The 21119-nt window shown below is 36.3% G+C and overlaps 1 protein-coding gene across 1 annotated transcript; it reads right to left on the bottom strand.

Annotated features, from left to right (window-relative positions):
* Nucleotides 1-9898: 9898 nt before the first annotated feature.
* LOC128215132 (uncharacterized) lies at nt 9899-21119 on the bottom strand. Its single transcript, XM_052921852.1, has 3 exons — nt 21005-21119; nt 20512-20594; nt 9899-10132 (listed from the first exon to the last, which is right to left on the bottom strand). Exons 1-3 carry the CDS (start codon nt 21117-21119, stop codon nt 9899-9901), a joined length of 432 nt encoding a protein of 143 aa, XP_052777812.1.

Raw genomic sequence — 21119 nt, 5'->3', positions numbered from 1 at the left:
TGCAGAGAGTTTAAAGGGAAATGGGGATATAAACATACCAACGATTTCTCTTATCCTACCCAGGATATGTTCGCTTAATCTTTTCCATTAAAGAAGAATTCAAAGCATCCGGGCTAAATGGTAAGGGTCTCAAAATGACCTAAAATTTATCTTTCTTTGACAATTAATAAGAAATAATATGAGTTAATGACATAAAACAAGACCAGTTACTCTATTACACAGGAACAATAACATTTGAGTTGTTATACATTCGAACGTTTTAACATAAAAAAGAGCAACTCCAGTCAAATGTTTTTACCGTTTAAACATGTCAAATGAAAATGTCTAGTAGTTTATATTTTAACAATCTTTATTTTATTTTTTTTAATTGAGGATGCCTCGACATTTAACAGCACTTCATTGTTTGTATCATGCACAAAGCGAAGTAAGATTCTGCCCTTCGGCATTGCAGAATATGTACGCTCTATTATGACAAAATGGCTATTTTGCTGTCAAATTATACTTAATATCAAAATATTGTAATATCGTCAAAGAAATTGGAATATGTGTTTTCCATTCAAATTGAAATTAAATAGTTTCTTGTGAGTTAGAAAGGAATTCAATGTACTTTCTCGGCACTGAAACAAAAATAATATCATCATTGCCGCTAGCAAAGCTATTCGTTTAAACCGAATGCATTTGTCTTGTATAATGGAGTGTCCTAAAACAAATCTCAAAATTGCAAAGAAAAAGCAAGCGAAATGTCAAGCCAAGTGAGCCAAGCCATAAACTATTCGAAATTGCACAGCATTTGACAATGCGATTTCTAATTTATCTTAGTAAATTGTTGCGAGGGGCCATTAGTGCTTGTTTTTGTTTCTGGGTCAATACATTTAGACAATCCGAGTCTATGCATTGACCACATGTTATCGAATATATAATTGCTTTTTTGAGCAACTTTCTTGTATCATTCCAATGCGCTATACTGACTAATGTGAGAGATATAACCGACATGTTAACTAGCATCGTCAAGGGCGTCTCGTAATTATATAGACATTGCATTATATTATGTTATACATAACATTACTCGTACAGTACCGTTGATGTGTCTTTTTAACTTAAGGCAATTTGTTATAATCAGTAACAAAGCACAATACATGCAATTGTTTTTATATGAATAGACTACGTATATATTGAATTCCTATAGACAGTTGTATGTTTGTAGAAAAATCTGCAGAAATATGTAATGGTATTTTTGCCAGGCATTTTGAGCTCCTGACATCAATGAGAGCTTTACGAGTTGCATGTAACCTTAGTCGTCAGTGAATCGCTAATGGGTCTTTGTTTAAAAGATACAGTTAGTTTTGAAATGATGCCGGAGCATCATTGTGTGTCATTTATTCTGTTCCTATTTAATTGAATAGCAGTAAATTTAATTATCATGTTTAAATTTGCATTTGCTGATAATAAAGTTCGATTTAAGACTACCAAAACTGAATTTAATTGCTCACTTGCCTTATTGAAATAACTGATATTTCAAAGTAAAAGAAAGGTGATTTAACTGTTTAATGCAACATAATCTGTAGGGATAAGCATATTATCCAATTTTAGATTAACACTATTTTCTTTCATTCGTGTGCAACTCAAAAGCCGAAACATACGAACAACAGACAATGAACTCATATGACAACACAGACAAAAAATATTGCAATCAAACTTCTATCAAATAAGGTTTGTGTCGACGCATCGCAGCATTCATTGAAAACAGATGGAAATGAATTTATAAAGATATGACTGGTTTACAGTACCTAAAATTGCCCTTATATTCTTATTCGGGTACCAACGTTTTATGAAAGGCCATTAAATTTTGGAACAAAAAAGCCTCATTTAGATATATGCAATAACTGAATGTGCGATACAATGTATTAATTGTATATCCATTGTCCCCAAAATATAATCTTGGGTAGTCTGCGCTCAATCTTACTCTACAGCAGTGTCTAAGCCATAGCACGATGCATCCAGGATTGTATTTCGAACTGACTCTAAGGTGAATTATGCAGAAAATAAACAAGTCATTGCTCTGAGATAATGATGTAAGGCATGACCAATTGCTGATTGGAACACATAAAAACGTCTATACCTTTGTTCTGGGTTTCTTTATCAATCTAATAAACAAATATTACTCTTGCTTTAGAGCTCTGCATTCTGAAAACAAAAGGTAGTGGTAGTGGTTTGTGCAAATTATACCAATGATGGATGGGTGGTTTTATTTTATTCCAAAATAGTTTTCATATTAAGGTTTTTAAAGGTTATCGTGAAGTCTTTTGTCTCATAAATTGGCAAACAACAGCTATTTGTGATCATGTATGTGTTGTACCTAACCAACGAGTTGCGAACTGTTATTAAGTGTACAGGTCGGTTACTGAATACATGCATCATCTCTGAAATGTCTTAAACATGTCAATTCATGCATTTTGAAGTCGTCGAATTTGTGAAAGCAACGCATATTAAATGTGTTGATGTGTCAATCGAGTATTTTTGAGTAAAGGTAAAATGTTTGAAATACGCACCTGATGGGCAAAGAGCAAGGTCATGCCTTGTTAATACCAACTTTTTCATTTGTCCAAATTATCTCATTGCTCAAATAGATTTGCATTATTTTGTTTAGTTTCATTTAGTTTTATTATTATTGATAGTATGGACTTCGTCATTAAAATCGCCGTCATTCATACGCATTTTATACGCATTTTATTGATGAAACTCTGGAAAAAACTATTACATAATTCGAACATGTTGCTGTATGCCATATAAAAATTACAAGGTCTGTTTATTCATTCAGATGCCTCAAAAACGTGTTCATTGCAAAACAGTGCCTTTAAATAACCCAATAGACTTAGCATTCCAAGAAACTTAACAAGACAGAAGTATATAAAAACAGACGCCTTTGAACTTCTTATTGTTAACATGAAATCGCCTCACGTACAGCCAGTATCGATTCAATAACTGTGTGTTTTTCGGTCGGTTCGACACTGTGTTTTTTTATCGGGTCACATAAGTAAGTATATAAAACACATTTCGAAGAAGATCATGAAGTGATAATATTCTTCTATTATTTTATTGAAAAAGAATATTATAGTGTTAGTGTTAAATGTTTAAAAGTATTACTGTGTTTATTATAATACTTCTAATCTATAGGATTTGAAATATGAAAACGAATAAGCTCACCAGAGCTTGGAGTGAGCTGTAATGATCCCACGATGTCCATGGTCGTTTGCACTGTATGCGTTAAGCGTTTTTTTTAATGTGCAAATGAGTAGTAGTTTCTAACAAATGTTAGTCGTAAATAAAGAACAACACAGTTCATTTCCCAAATATAAATAGATGATTTCCAAGTTGTTTTGAAGAAGACCTCGTTAGATTTGTTTCCCTGTGACTATTTGTTTGTCCCTTTGACTATTTTAAGAGTCACTGCAATTAATGAGCAGCATTACAGTTTTTTTTCATTTGACCACAATGTCCACCAGAATTGTGCATGGAATTAATTTATGTTAACAACTTTTAAAAGGGAACACCCAGTGAAGTTTCATGAATGTTGGTCTAGGTGTTCTGGAGAAGAAGTTGTATAAGGCCATTGTTGACAGACGAAATGATATGCCACAGTTATGCATGGAATTCATTTTTTGGACAATGTTTGGACAATTTTGAAAAGGCACCACCCAAGGAACATTCCTGTGAAGTTTCATCAAAATTGTCCAAGTAGTAAAGGAGGAGATGGTTTTGAAAGCAGAAGTTGATGGACGGACTGACGGACCCTGGACAGAGTGTCACAAAAGCTCACCATAAGCACTTTGTGCTCAGGTGAGGTAAATCAGGGGCTGTCATTCTGGCCATTTATTGTAAAAGAAATGTACCTCAGAAGATGCCGAGGGAAATTTCCAAGTAGTAATGTTTTTCTTGCAAAGCGGGCAGCTTGAAATTCTAATTAGACAGTACATTTTTTTTAAAAAGCTTGTCTCGCCCATTGTGTGGTCGTAGGTAAGAAATAATTAATGATGGACATGAGATTGTAGCATTATACCGGTGTATAGAAGTATGTACTAGTTTTATAGTTATATTTTTATAAATTGAAGAACTGTTAATCATCTCAGGGTAACCGTCACATTGACCTTTAAAGTAATGACCTCAAAATCAATAACGGTTGTCTACTGGTCATGACCAACATGTATACCAAGAAGGAAGTTCCTGGGCTCAGCCATTCTTGCATTGGTGAGCGAAACCATTTTTCCGTTAAAGGTCACTGTGACCTTGACATTTGACTTACTGACCTCAAAATCAGTACGGCTCATGACTAGTCTGTATACTAAGTATAACGTTCGAAGGACCAAGTGTTCTTCAGTTATTGAGCAGAAACCATTTTTTAACTCAATGTCACCGTGACCTTATCATGACTTTGATCTACTGACCTCGAAATCAATAGGGACCATATATTTGTTATGACAAACCTGCTTACCAAGAAGTTAACAGGCCTACGAGATCTTCAGTTATTGGGCGGAATCCATTTTCAGCTCAAGGTCAGCATGACCTTGACCTATGTTATACTGACCTTAAAATAAATAGGGATCATTTATTGTTGACCAACCTGCATATTAAGATTGAAGTTCCTGGACCTAAGCATTCATCAGTTAAGTGGTGAAAACCATTATTCAGCTCAAGGTCACAGTGACCTTGACCTTTGACCCACTGACCTCAAAGTTGATGGGGGTCATCTACTGGTCATGACCAAGCTGTATATCAAGTATGAAGTTGTTTGGCACAAGCGTTCTTCAGTTTTTAGCAGAAACCATTTTTCAGCTAAAGGTCACCGTGACCTTGACCTTTGACCTAATATTCAATAGGGGTCATCTACTGGTCATGCATATCATGCATACCAAGTATGAAGTTCCTGGGCCCAAGCATTCTTCAGTTATGGAGCAGAAACCATTTTTCAGCTAAATTGTGTTCTTTCAGCTCAAGGTCACTGTCACCTTGACAGTAAACCTTTTGAACTCAAAATCAATAGGGACCTTCCACTGGGCATGACCAACCTGCATACCAAGTATAGAGTTCCAGGGCACAGGTGTTCATAGGTTATCGAGCGGAAACCATTTTTAAAATCACAAGGTCACGGTGACATTTGACCTTTTGACCTCAAAATCAATAGGGGTCTTCTACTTGTCATTACCAACCTGCATACTAAGTATGAAGTTCAAAGGCCCAAGCGTTTTTCAGTTAATAAGCGGATACAGTTTCACGCTAAATGTCACCGTGACCTTGACCTTTGACCTACTGAACTCATATCCAATAGGCCATTAGGGGTATCCTACTGGTCGTGCCCATCATGCATACCAAGTATAAAGTTCCTGGGCTTAATCATTCTTCAGTTATCAACGGAAACCAAGTTTCAGCTAAAGGTCACTGTGATCTTTCTGCTCAAGGCCACTGTGACCTTGACTTTAGACCTACTGACCTCAACTTCAATAGGGACCTTCCACTGGGCATGATGAACCTGCATGCCAAGTATGGAGTTCCTTAGCCCAAGCCTGCATCAGTTATCGAGCGGAACCATTTTTTTAGCTCACAAGGTCACGTTGACCTTGACCTCCTGATATAAGGTCATGACTAGCCTGCATACCAAGTATGAAGTTTCTGGGCCCAAACGTTGTTCAGTTATTGAGCAAGAACAAGTGTGACAGACGGATAGACGGAAGGAAGGACACGGCAATATCAATATCTCAGACATAATAAGCTTCTAAGAACATGTACTGAAAAATGGATTTTTTGAAAGTTGAACATGAATAGATCTTTTTACATGTTTATTCAAAACAGTGAACAAAAGTATGTACATGATGAATGTAGGCAGGTTTAAGAGGAAATACAACATAACATTATGTTAATGTAACAAGAAGTTTCAAAACAAAACTTAACAAAGCACCTATATGATTGAAGTGAAAAACTGAAATCAATGCTGGCGTAACTTGGTATTGAAAGACTTATGTTATGACATGATGTTGACTAGGCATATTCTGTTGTTTAAAGCATGTGATTGGTGATAGAATTTAGCACTAAAGACAGTGTCATATATTAATGACATGTATTTGTGATATATATGGAAGCATAAGCATTGCACTTTGTGTTGAAATTGAGGTACATGTTGTAGGAACACAATGTTGAGGAAATGTGTAGTTATGCTGTATCTGACATGTCTGTCAGTGAAAGAATGATTTGTAGAACAAAATGTTGCTTCAAGTGGGCTTTTAAGTGTAAAAAGATATAATATCAACAACAATAAGAAAGGAACAAATATTGAAGAGTTGAGATCAATTTAACAAGATTAAGATCAAGGGACATGTATAAGTATATAGAATCGCAAATACTATGACTAAAAATAAAGTATTTGTGAAATGATGCAAGTCTTCATGGGGCTAACAACATAAGGAAATAATTAACAAAAAGCAATGAACAATGAGCAAATTAGCTTCAAGTTGATGTAAAAAGCACTGGCAGGATTTGGATCAATCAACACGAAAACTGTAAGCAACATGTAACATGACAATGTAAATGCATCAGTAATGCAATGGCACAGACCACAGCAGCAAGTATGCCCAAGCATTGATTAACTCTTTTGAACTACATAGTAAAACTCTACGAGAAACTGTACATTTTAATACTTAACTATAGAGGATGGGTTTTGAAATTTTGAAATATGGGATGTAATGATTGAAGAAACATGGCATGAAGTAACTATTAAATTACATGTAGGAATTAATGTGTTGTACATGCGAGTTATTCATATGGAAGCATATGTAACAGGAATTATATACACACTGAAATGCAGTAACATTATCAGGGCTTTTTCTGACCATTTTGGGAAAAAGACCCTAGACATTTTGGAAAGTTTTGCGTCGTGAAAATGTGGAAATTGGGAAATTTTACAGTGAAAAGAAATAGCTGTCTAGTCTCCTGTGAATTAGGAAATGATTTAATATTAGTTTATTTGCCCTTTAAAAGACCCACAATGGCTGAAATATCAATCCTTGGGGTGTAAATATCTATTGCAATAAATCATGACAGATAATATTTCATATCTCTGAATGTAATGAAAACAATGATTTCTGAGTTCAATTACTAAAAAAACTTCACATCACATAATTTATTAGGATGTTGAAAATGAACCAGTACAGGTAAAAAGAATTTCTGAAAAAAAAAAAAAAAAAAATTATTTTTTTTATTTTTTTTGGTTGGGATTTTTTTCTGAAGATTGGGAAAAATATCTTATATTTTGCTTTGGGAATGGGTCCGATAGTCGGACCCGTGGGTACTATAGAAAAAGCCCTGATTATGCATGGTGTACAAAAGATAAGCCATCAAAACAAAAGTGGATTTTTTCCGCACAACAATGCACATTAAAATGGAAATGCATTTGCAGTAAAAAGTAATATAAGAGTGATATATGTACAGTCAAGTGGCAAATACGTTTTAACAGTGAGATATATAACAGGCAACAAATTGAATGTGATACATGTATTGTGTAAATGCACAAGAAGTAATGCAATGGCACAAAGCACAGCATTGATAATGTACAAGCATTTAATTTGAGTTACTCGTTTAAAATACGAAGTAGCACTAGAATAGAAAGTGCTATTGCATGTATGTCATAATGTGTCAAGAGGGTTGCAAGTGTTAAAAGTAACATAGGAAATTAATGCAAAATGAAGGTACATTACAGAAATGTTCTAAGTGCATATAAGTATTGGTAATAATTACATGTGATTTTAACATGTGGAGAAATCTGTAACATAAATTATATACACACTGAAATGCAGTAACATAATGCATGTTGTACAAAAGATAATGCACCAAAACAGAAGACAAGTTCTTTTGCACAACAATGCACATAACAATCAATGCATTTGCAGTAAAGTAAGAAAAGAGTGAAATATGTACAAGCAAGTGACAAGTTCGTTTACACAGTAAAACATATACTGTCTGGCAATATGCCAGACTTGACAGTGATACATGAAATTTAATGAAGCATATTCAAAAGGTGGTGTTAAGTATGGAACAGAGTTGTTTGAACAAAATGTGTGCAATTAAGCTTGAAGAACAGTTCAAACTCTGCACAATACTGACACAAAATTCATGAAAATTACATAACATGATATGTATGTTGTAAGCTGTTGGGACAGATAGTCATGTTTGCCAAGAGTATAATGCAAAATTGTGTGTGTTTTTTTTATAGAGGTTCATTTTTCGATGGTGTGAAATATGTTTTATGCAGTACAGAAATTGTAACAATAGTGTTTAGACCATATTCAAGTTACATGTAATAAAAGAAGCACTAAAATGGGTAATGATTTAATACAGAAGGGCTTGATCAAGGTCTTGTGCAAGCAGCTATGGGTGTCAGAGTTATTTTTGGCACATAATATTAACAAACAGTGGACAAGAGACACACCTGTAGCAATAGTGTTTAGACCATATTAAAGTTACATGTAATAAAAGAAGCACTCAAATGGGTAATGATTTAATACAGAAGGGCTTGATGAAGGTATTGTGCAAGCAGCTGTGGGTGTCAGAGGTTTTTTTTGGCACATAATATTAACAAACAGTGGACAAGAGACACACCCAGGAATGGGTAGTCGATATCTTTCAACAGAAATGGCAGTGTAATTGTAAATGCAATTGCACGGACCACAGCTGCTTGTATGGAGTAACTCTTGTGAAAAACATACAAAACTGTAATAGAATCTGTACATTTTAATGTACAGATCAAACAAGTACATTTTAATGTACAGATCAAACCCTTCCTCCTGTGGAGGAAGAGTTATGCAATTTTGAATTATTGGAATTTATGGAAACTAGGACATGTCATGAATTTACCAAGTACATATAAGATGTCTAGAACATGCGAGGTATCCATATGGAAGCATATGCAACAGAAATTATATACACACTGAAATGCAGTAACATTGTGCATGTTGTACAGAAGATAATGCATCAAAAACAGAAGTGGATTTTTTCCGCACAACAATGCACATTAAAATGGAAATGCATTAGCAGTGAAAAGTAAGATAAGAGTGAATGAAATATGCATGTACAGTCTAGTGGCTAATGCTGTGAGGATTAAAACATTATGGCAAATAACAAAACTGACAGCAATACATGCAATTAAATGAAGCATATTGGAAGTGGTTTAAAGGAGTTGAAGGCAGTTGTTTGAGCCTATGTATGTAATTAAGGTTTGAAGAGCTGTTCCATGTGCCACATATGTAATGCTGAATTGCATGAATGTTGGTTTTGGTAGTTAATATGAACAAACAGAAAAGGAAATGGCTTTTATTGCAAGCTTTTGACATATATGCTCCTAGGATAACATTTTTGGCTTTGGGCGAGTATTTTGTTGTGACATTTTGTCTCGATCCATTTGGAAGCATGGGCACTCCATGATAATGCAATTTCCAGTAGTAGAACGTGAGGAAAGTGCTCTCTTGCCTCCAAGTATTTATACCACTCTGAAATGTATATCAGGCCTAAAAAAAATACATTTGGTTCGGGTTACCCGACCCTACCTACGGAATAGGCGCCGACCCTACCGTTTTTATAGTCAGTTTGAAAAAAATATTGAAAAATTAAAAAAAAAAAAAAAAAAATCTCGTTTTTTTTTAAATTGCTTTTTAATATTAAGTTAAAACTTAAATGCTTATACAGAAGATAGCTTTAACACCATTCTCCAATGATGAAAATTATTTTCTTATATAAAACCTAACAAAAAAAAAAATAAAAAAAAATAAAAAGCCTACCTACCCTACCTATTTTTTTTAAGGATGTAACCCTAACCAAACAATTTTTTTTTAGGCCTCATATGGGTATAATCATTGAATCACTGAATAATGGAAAGGTCCTCGATTTCTCGTCCTTTTCGGATGATCTTCACTGTGATAGGCAATTCAGAGGCAAGACCCTCCGGAGACTGGCCTTCTCTGCAAGCAGCTAGGAGCAGCTCTGTCGGGACCATGACAATGTCCTCATCATCTACCAGCAGGCTGGTCTCCTGGCCCTCCACAGAGATGCCGGTCACATTAACTTCTTCTAACTCTTCAGGTGCGTCTGTTTTCTGAAAATGGAAAACATGAGGTTGATTATATTTTGTTTAAATCAATGTGAATGATCAACATGATTGCACACCAAAGGTCCTTATTACTGACATGTAAAGTGAACAAGTTTAAATGTTATTGACCAAGGTTCAGCAGTTTGTACTTTTGTTCTTTACGTAAACTGATGCCTTGCAGTATTTTTAGGCTGAAAATAATCAAGGTTTTCTTTTGATTTTAACATTATAGTTATTATGTCTCTTCTCATGAAACTCTTTCAATAAAAACCATTACCAAATCGGTATCAAAGTAGGCATGGAAAAACATTCTTTATGGGTTGGATACCTTAATGTAACTTTATTTCAATAGGAAAGTTGGCATAACTCAGTAGTAAAGAAACATGAATATATGCTAACTCAGTAGTAAAGGAACATGAATATATGCTAACTCAGTAGTAAAGAAACATGAATATATGCTAGGCTATTTTGCCTCTGATAATTCTTGACGTGTACCAAGTTTTATTGAAGTTCTTGGAAAAAAATCGGGGGTTATAAAGGCTTATGCAAGGTGTATTGCAAGACCTATAATTGTTTCTTCGTATGGGTATGAAGTGGGAAATAAAGTTATGTTACCTTGACTTCGGACTTGGTTGTGGTCGAAAACGTGTTCACGTTGTTGTATGTAGACACAATCAGGTCGGTAATGTGGACAAAGTCCCCAGGACGAACATCATAATTTATTTGTCGTCGCCACATTGTGACTGGCGATTTGCCCGAAGCATCCTCAAGTGTGATCATCTTGATTGGCGTTTCCTCGCCTTTGACCACAATGGTGCGCTCCTCCTCTTCCTGAAACAGGGAATCATGTGGCTGAATGTCATCAGTATTTAAGTTCATTTGTAAGATTGAAAAAGTAAATGGAATAAATTCCATGGTTTTACGACCATGGTGTTGATGATATTGAATGTGTGTTAATAGGTGGTTTATTATGTTTTTTTCCTATTTGGAATTGTGTAAGAAGAGGGGTATATGTTGCACATTAGCAAAGGCAAACATCTTTGCATAAATTTGTGTCACGTTATTGTTGCTGACATGTTGTGCAAGAATTTTGAAATGCATCATGGTTTTCTTCAGTGGAAGGGGTGGTAATGTATTACCAAAGAAGCGATTTGTTAAATGCAGCGTCTTCTGGGTTTTACCGAAAATTCTAACGAACAATTTTGAAATGGAATTTCTGAAATAAAGGTATGGTTAGGGGTAAAAGTTATAGTCGGTACCTTCACAATAGTCATATGTATTGTTTAGCATATATGGCATGTTAATAGTGCAATGTGTACAATTTCCTTTTGCTAGTGTGCCAAGACGAAGATTATTTCATGGTTTGGGAAATACAAAACACAGTGTGATTTCCTACCTCCATGCAGGGTCCTCGAGATATTATTTAAGTAATAAGGTTGGCCACTTTTCAATTTGGTACCGTTCAATACAAACTTTTGAGAACCCTGTACATGAGAAAAAGAGAAAAGAAAATGACCCTACCTGTACAATCTTGCCCTGAATAGAGACTCGTTGTCTCTTCGGAGACAGAAGGGCGGTGTTGATTGGCATGACTGGAGCTGGAGGTGGGTGCAGGAGTGCTTGCGCCTGTGTGGTTAACTCCTCTGAGACGCCAACAGGGGAAGTCAGGAAGAGTTTGGTGTTCCTGGTGAACACCAACGTCTGCTGCCCATCCTCCTTTTTGCGGATGACATCTCGGGCCACCACAGATGAGCCCATTGTAAGCTTGTTAAATTTTGATGGGTCATATGCCAAGCAGACAATGATTGAATGGCCGTCAGAGACGACCATTCTAAGGCATTGTTTGCCATCACCATACTTGTTCACATCAGTCACGCCAACAACTTTCAATCTCATCGGCTTAGTATAAGGGCCGGAATCTGCGAATGCAGCAAGTATGGTTGTCATCTGAAATGTAACGAAACAAAAGGTTGCAAGACTTGGCTGAATTTTTTATTGTTACTGAAATCAATCCAATACGAAAGTCTATGAAGTTTGTAGAAAGGAAGTATGATGAGCAATTTAAGGAATGTAACAGACTGATGGTAATAATTGGATAGAACAGGACATGAATGGTTGCATGGGAGGATATGTTATTCCTACTTTTAAATTGAATTTCAGTTTTGACAGTTGCCCTGCAGCTAGGCGAATATGTGTCTTTTTGAATCAAGTTTGGGCGATAAAAGTGTGAGGTGTAGTTAAAAAAAAAGTAGGGAATGGTAAAGGTAATACAGGTGATAATGGAAGGGACTTTTTTGTGATATAAAGGTTAGTAAAGTGTAAGAAGCAGATCTAAAATAAATATATGTTTCTGCAATATGTTCCAAGAAGACAAGGGGAAATATATGAAATTAAATTCCCTTAACATAATAGACTGTCTATTACTGCACACATTGAGGAGACAATAATTTTGAGGGAACTTTATATATGATCTCACAGATTTGAAAAGTAGTTAATATATTGATGGCACTGAATGAAAGGTCTGTAATGTGCTTTTGGGGGGAGAAATGTGAGTCAATTTGCAGGCTTAGTTTATATGAATACTTAGTTCACGACAGTTTCAATTAAGTATAGAAATATATTGAGTTACGTCACTTTGGTACTAAGCATGTCAAGGTTTGGGATTTCCCTTCTATTGCTTTTTATGTCCTAGAAAGGTGAATAGTTTGCACATACAGGCCTTTCATCCGGTTCCATCGATATGCATTTTGTTGGGATATGTTAACTGACTTGCCAGGGTAGTTGCGATTGTGATTGAAGGAATAACAAATAAATGTATGAAATCAGTCAAATTTCCACAAGCCATTGCTCATAGACAGGAATGAAGTTCTGTTCAGTGATTGTCAAATATTGCATATATTGGTTTGTGATCAGAATAATGAGATTCTAAAACTCCGCACTGCAAGGAATTCTCATCAAACATAGCACCAACATAAATATGGTCCAAGCATGAACCGTAGTCGGTGGTTGCACATTCAATCATTTGCTTTAACCCAAACTGCCCCCTGAAAAGATCAGATGTACCACAAGGGAAGTCTTGATTAAAATCTCCTAACAATAAAGTATTTTGGAAGCTGTGGACATAATGCTGCAATGAATGCAGAAACACTTCAAAGTTCCTTTTTGTTGCACACCTTGGTGGGGAGTATATGAAAGCCATGCTGATGCCATTCCAATCTGTACTAAAGACACATTCAATACCATGAGAGAGGAATGAAGAAAATGTCAAGGACGAGTCTTTGTAATAAACAACTATTCCATGGGGGCTATCAAGTGCATTGCTAGAAAAGGAACTAAAACCTTCAATAGACAGTGAGTCATCTAATGGGTGGTGCACTCTGGATTCCGCAAGAACCAAAACATCCATTTGCATCAAGTTGACTTGATTTTTAATACAATTGAAGTGTTTGCGGAGAGAGCGACAGTTGTGATAGCAAACTTTTATTTTGTCTCCTTCAATGTTGCGCAGGTCAGGCACAGACAAAGTCAGCTTCATTTCATTTCGTAAACGTAGCATTTCATCGACCACCTTTGGGGAAACACCAATTTTATGTTCATTAAGGTGAGTAATGAAAACTTCAGAAAACTTGGTAATTCGACTCAATCCTACATAATGGACATGGTTCCGTTTCCTTTCCAAGTGTTTGTACTTAATTTTCCATTTCTGCCCTATGCTATCATCATTGAATTTTACCCATACAATACTGCAACGTGTGGAATTTTCCACCCTGTAGTCAAAATGCCTTATGGTACATGCAGCACCATTTGTCAAGCCATCATTTGTATCAATATTCACACAGATCTCAGCAGGCAGACCAATGCCAAGGCTTAAATTTGTATGCAGACCTGCAGTGGAATTGGCATCTTTTGGGATGTTTCTCAGAATTTTTGCATGCTTATCAACACTCAAATTACCAGAAACATTGTCAATTGCAAGAACTTCTGCTTTTTGTGCAGGGTTTACCCCAGAGAGAACCACCATGTTGTGATTTTCTACTTGAGCTCTTTTGCAAAATAAGTGAGGCATTTGTGCAATAGCATCACTCGGAACATTTACTTTACCGATAAGTCTCGAATGTAAGTTTGATATGTCTTCTTCTGTATGATTCCCTTCGCGTAACCTATTGAGAAACTGAGCAAAATGAAGGTCATCTTTCTGTCGCATAATTTCACTTAGTTCAAACAAGCGGAAATTGTCCTTCCAAATGTGTGATCCCAAAACTGAAATTGATGGGGTCTGAAAAGTATGTGAAAAAATCCAAGCATCTTTCACAGGCTGCAATTGGAAGAGGTCACCAAAAGCTATCACACTAACTCCACCAAAGGGCTTATTAATTCCCATTATTTCCTGAAGGCGAAGATTAATGAAATTGAACAAACTTCTCCCGACCATTGAAATTTCATCTATGAAAACCATTTTCAATCTGTGGTATTTACTTTGCATGGTATTCAACTGTTTCATGTCCAAGGGTTTGAATGCATAACTCTGGTTTGCTGGGACACAGAAGGCAGCATGTATTGTTGAGCCGCCAATATTATGAGCAGCTTTACCTGTTGGAGCACATAGCAATACTTGAACGCTGTCAGGGTTTTCATTCCTCTGATGGCTGTAAAACTTCAACAAAGCCTGATAAATAGCTCGAAGAACTACACTTTTTCCAACACCTGCACCACCAGAGAGAAATGCGTAAAGGGGTGAACTTTCTGTTTTTGCCCAATGAAGGACATGTTGGAAAAAGTGCTGCTGTCGGTCATTTAACTCGGCTGCCATTTGAAGAAATGTATCATTTGAAACCTCTTTGAAAGGTAATACTTCTTCGCAAGCTTCCCTTCGACCAACACCTAGATCTTGACCAACATCATAAATTTCAGAGTTACCAGGGAGCTGACCAGGATCAAAACAGCCGAACTCATTAGCATGAACAAGACCTTCTGATTCATCTATCATGTCCTGGTGCTGTCCCTCTTGATTAACACAAGCAACTGATTCACAATCCAGTGATGACATGGTGTCAAAGCACTGCTCATCAACAGCCTCGTATAAATTACGTTTTTGCAAAATCAAATGCTTGATTGCGTCAAATCTTTCTTCAAATGTTGAATAATCACTTAGGAGATCTTTGTCTTCATCTCGCCACGAGGTATACAACATAATTTGGGCACGGTAGTGTTCTTCCTTATCACAGTTGACAGGTGTGTGACGGAAATTTATGACTTTCTGTTGTTTCCTTTTTCGTATGCATGTCCCATCATAATACATGATTTGCTTGGAATCTTCTTCATTGTCTTCCGCAAACATTTCATCATCAAAGTCATGCTCATAATCAGTCTCTGGAAGTTCATGCTCAGATTTGCTACAACTGGCCTTCTGTTGAGATTTTGGCTTTGTACAAAGACTGTACCAAGATGCAAAGTCAGCATAACAAACACCCTCCAAACACTTTGGTCTTCGACAATACCGTTAAAGAGTGCTGTCTGACTCTATTTTATCAGAGGAAGGAGGCATATCTTTAAGACTGGAAAAAGACTTCAAAAGAACTGTCCTTTGCTCTTTTAGTGAAGTATCTACAAAAATCACATCTCTTGAGCATCGCCGCAAAGGCATTTGCAGCATCAAGTACACAGCTTCTTGAGCACCAACTTCAACATGTGAAAGGAACTGGTTTCCTATACGACGGACTTGTTGCCTTACATCGCTTGTTTCTTCCCTTGATTGTTCACATGCTTCTTGTAATAGATTAGACAGACCTCTCTGGCCTTTAGAAATGTACGACACAATGTATGAAATACATGCATATGGATTTAAAATGAACTGAATATCCATATTAACCTCCCATGATGTCAGTAGTGTGTGATTGTAGTTATTTATCCTTGTCTCTTTAACATTTCGACGAAGGAACACCTTTGAAGATGTTAAAGCACTGGGAATACATAAGATATATTGATCAAATGAGAGGTGCAACTTCGTCAGAAATGCATCAAAATCAATGTCAGCATCTGTCTTATGCAGGTCGTTCAGTGCTTCAATAACTTTGCTGTAGTTCAGTTTGTGTTTTTCAACATTTGAATCAGGTCCTAAGGGTTCCAGGACATCAGTTTTAGGCATTGGAGGGACAGGGAAATCAAACCGACATACAGGTTTACCCTTTTTACGGCATGTTTTGGCATGTCTATGTGTTTGGTAGTTCACTAGTTTGGGAATAGAAATGTCTTTGTGACAAGTGACATATTTATCTACAAACTGTGCAATTTCTTCTGCAGAGTTAGTTCCATACTTAGGAGTATTTTTCACCCACAATACCATATGAATGTGAGGTGAGCCACGCTGCTGAAATTCTACACGGTAAAAGTAGTCAACAATTTCACCAACAGGCAATTCCTGGTTTTTAAGAATCATTTTGAGAAATGCCTGAAACCTGAAGTCAAAGTATCTTGCACATGTTACAGGATCAGATTTAATGAGCTCACATTTTTGATGCCAAGTCAACGACTCGATAACTTCTATAGAAGGCTCTTTCCTGAACTTTAAATGATACAGTGATTGCAATAAAGGGATCCATTTTGTTTCAGCAGCAGAGAATGAGCAAAACCATGTAGGCACGCCCAACTGCCTGACCATTGACATGACATCACGTTTGGCTTGTTCCCAGTAGGGAGGAGAACCACGAATTGTTCGTAACACCCTATATCCATCATCCTGCATAGTAAGCTTTTCAACAAAAGCAGGAGTCAATAGTTCCCCAGCACTGATTTTCTGACCCTTTGTCTTGCATTTGCGCAAGGCAAGATTGACTTTGTCTCTAATTTGTTTAATCTGCAATCTTTTCAACTTGTAAAAAATGTTTGGCACACACTGAGCAACTCTCCTGTCAATATTGCGAAGTTCCCACTTACAAATGGAACTATAATGGAGAGGAATAGCGCGCTGCCTGTTGTCAGACCTTGGTTGTCCACAGTAGATTGATGGAAAAGACAAAACTTCGGAATAAATGTCTTGAAACATTCCCAATGGTGTGTTATTTTCAGCAGGAGCCACTGACAATATTTGATTGAACTCTCGGAAATCGGTAGGCTGAAGGAAAGTGTCCAAATTACCCGATAATCTATGTTCATGACTGTCATCTTCTGTCCACGAGTCAGATTCTGCAGCAATATGTTCATGTTTTTGAGAATCATCAACAGTTGCATCAGCTGAAGGCTGTTGTTTATCTAACCAGCCAATATCTAGGACTATACCCTCATTTTTGAACACAGAACTGTTCTCAACTAGCCACTTCGCAGCTGCAAACACTTTATTTGGCCGGACATTTTCAAATGCAACATAATGCTTGTATGACAGTTTTCTTTTCAATTTCAATTTGATAGTTTCATTGTCATCCATTAGTCTTGGAAGTACCTTAATGGTATTGTTAACATCAGCAGGAACATTAACAACATTACCTTTAATACAGGTCTGGCCACCTCGTGGCATTTCTCTCAATTGCATGAAAGGCAGTCTGGGTGAAACAAGCCTCTCCTCCAGGCTGCTCAATTTCAATTGTTCAGGAATAGGTGGAAATTGCAAACCATTACATAACCATAGTGATGGAGTCTTTTTTTTTTGATAATGCATCTTTGCACGTCCTACATAGCCACTTCTTACCATTGACACTTTCTGGGCCGGTTATAAATTTCATCATCGAAGTATCTCTTTTGATACACTGAACATTATCTACCTGACTCACAGAATGTCTAAAAAATGTTTGAGTGCAACAGCTGCAGATGTAATTTGGACCAGTAGCAACGTATTCATGAAAGATTGAAGCAATATTGCTCAATGTCTTGGTATTGTGTGAACTGCTAGCACTACTATCAGGAAACATTGATTGCAAACTTGAGTCTTGATTAACTTGCATGTTGGTACCAGATATATGCCTGTCATCGATGAAGTTTCGAAAATGTTTTTTGGAAGAGGCCTTAACAATTTTTTCTAAAGTACGTTTTGATCTTCTACCATTCGAAGTTGCCTCAAATACATTGTTTCCATTACTGACTTGAAATGGAGTTTTCTGCATGTGAGTTTTGGCCGCAGCATGTTTGTTGATATGTAATCCTTCCACTGACTCTGATTCATAGATGTATTCACTTTCAGTTGATCCCTTTAGAAGCTGCTTGCAAAAATATACAGTAAAGAGCAATAACGTACATTTGCCTTTTATACCCAAGAACGACTCAAAATGTGGCACAAAAAAAGAACACAAGTCTTTTAAATTCTCAATAGCATACACTGTGCAACGTTCCCTCTCTTCAACTACCATTTCTTCATCAACATTGCAGTCACATATGTAGTAACAGGAGCCATCAAAGAGCAAACCAAACACAGTCTTTTCAAGAACAATAATTCCACATTTCGATATTGATGACAATTTCATTAATGCCGATTCCAATAGTTTTAAAAAACCTTGGCCAGTGCCTGCCAAAAAGTGAATATGTGTGACAAATTTGGCTGTGACGGAGTAATCTATGGATTGGAATGTTAGTAATTTGAAGTAATCAAGCCAATCCATGGGATCATTGACTTCCTCTGTGACATTGCAGAACATTTTCTGTGACATGACATAACATGATGAGAAGACTGTTTTCAAGTCATGCTCATTCAAAAATGATGAACCTTTATCAGTTACAGACAGAAGATACATCAAGCTCCTAAGAAGGGATAAACTGAAAGTATATCTAGATGGAACAAGTCCATGAATTTTAGAATCAGGTGGACAAATTTGTGCATTGGGCCATTTCTCTGTCTTAGTTTGGCCATTTATATCAACTGAAATTCTACGTTTTTTGCCTGAAGGAACTGGATCATCAACACTATTCCTTTATGACAACATGTACATCTTACAAAACTGCCATATTTAATGTGCACAAATAAGAAATCATTTATTTTCGGAATAATCTGCAAACTTTGATTTCAAGTAATGAGCCTGAAAACTGAATTGATTCCAGACCTTCATATTTCTTAAATCAGAATATTCAGACGAAACGCTTGAACAAGCCCGACAGACATTTAACCAGTCCTTGACTTGTGCTAATTTCGACCACTGCTACGTCAACAAAGCCAGATACTACATATTTGAAGTTTCAATTCCTGATTTGTCATATACATAATGTTTCACTTCCTGATTTCAATATATATATGAAGTTTCAATTCCTGATTTCAACATTTATGAAGTTTCAATTCTACAATTGTCATCGAAACAACTGTCATTGAAATTAGGATATTAACAGCAATGGATTCCAAGTCTACAGACAAATCACACAATTATATGACAACATGTACATCTTACAAAACTGCCATATTTAATGTGCACAAATAAAAAATCATTTATTTTCGGAATAATCTGCAAACTTTGATTTCAAGTATTGAGTTGAAAACTGAATTGATTCAAGACCTTCATATGTCTTAAATCAGAATATTCAGACGAAACGATTGAACAAGCCTGACAGACATTTAACCAGTCCTTGACTTGTGCTAATTTCGACCACTGCTACGTCAACAAAGCCAGATACTATAATGGAACCTTGTCTTCACATATGCAACAATGTATGGAAATTGTCAGATAAAATATAAATCTAAATGTGACTATGAATAAGCTAGAACAAAAAGTCAATTAATAACTTTACTGTCAAACACCATGCAATTAATACCACATCAACAAAGCAAGCAATATTTAATCTAGCAGTGCAAAGAAAAGTTGTCGCAACTTTGATTTAAGCACACTATGGATTCCAAGTCTACAGATGAATCAATTCATATTTCTTAACAAAGCAAGCAATATTTAATCTAGCAGTGCAAAGAAAAGTTGTCGCAACTTTGATTTAATCACACTATGGATTCCAAGTCTACAGATGAATCAATTCATATTTCTTAATCAGAGTATTCAGACGAAACGCATACATTACGTGCAAAAATGGCCATCAATCACCCTACCTTATTCCTTTACTGTTATTCCTTTACTGGTAAAACACTTCTGACCCAAGCTAATGGTGCCAATATGGTGTGGGTAAGTAGACACAAAGTGAAAATCATCAATTATACAATTATTATCTCGGAAAAATTGTGACAGTGAAACGATTTCCCTCAGGCTGCACAGCATTAAACATTTAACCTTAGCCTCCACAAGACATAACAGATCATGTAATTTGATTAATTGTTTATCACTATCAGACTCATGGCCGCCATCTTGAAAATCTCGCCATGAAAACTTTCGTCACTATTAAATACTAAGCGTTAGTTTCCCTAAACAGTATATATGAATAAATGTTAAAATAATCAATGTACAATCAAATAAACATATTTTCATACGCACCTTCTGAAGAAATTGTGGCAAATTAGTTAGAAAACAAAAAATCTCGGTAGAATAACTATTTTGTTGTTGTTTTTCTCCAGCCGCTGCAGCATAACGCAAAAACCCACGCTATGACGTCACACATTAAAATCTTCCGCAATAGGACCCGAACATTATCGCGACTTTTACATTGGTCATATACACATGTTAGCAACAAATTGTTGTAATTTATCATGGATTGTGAACATCAACAATCACTTTGCCCGTAACGTGATTAAATATTTCGGAAAACACTGCATACTTAGGAACTATTTTGCAGGAGGATTAAGCGACAATTCGGCCATTTGCCGTACAGTGGCGGAGATGGCCGAAGATTACCGAAGATTGTCGAATATTGCCGATTGTTCGGCTCTTGATACATATGCACGGGAGTGATTCCATGTGCTTTTCGTGTAAATTGACTAAACATAATTTAACATTTACTGATACCAAACACTGAAAAATGAAATTTAACCACTAACAGCTTCAATGGCAAGCTCCAAATACTGCATTATGTGGGATTTATTTCGCGCGCGGATCTCAGAATTTCCGGCATCGCATTCGGAGTGGGAAAATTCGGTCATCGTCAT

This window comes from Mya arenaria, chromosome 13, assembly GCF_026914265.1.
Source record: "Mya arenaria isolate MELC-2E11 chromosome 13, ASM2691426v1".
Classification (NCBI taxonomy): domain Eukaryota; kingdom Metazoa; phylum Mollusca; class Bivalvia; order Myida; family Myidae; genus Mya; species Mya arenaria.
The sequence above is the reverse complement of the archived record's forward strand: the minus strand, read 5'-3'. Positions and strand labels throughout refer to the sequence as shown.

Coding starts and splice junctions, on each gene's coding strand:
- LOC128215132 (XM_052921852.1), bottom strand. CDS start 21,119: ATGACGATGACCGAATTTTCCCACTCCGAATGCGATGCCGGAAATTCT. Junction 20,595..21,004: donor TGCCATTGAAGCTGTTAGTG/GTTAAATTTCAT, acceptor GTTATGCTGCAG/CGGCTGGAGAAAAACAACAA. Junction 10,133..20,511: donor TGCCACAATTTCTTCAGAAG/GTGCGTATGAAA, acceptor TTCCATTTTCAG/AAAACAGACGCACCTGAAGA.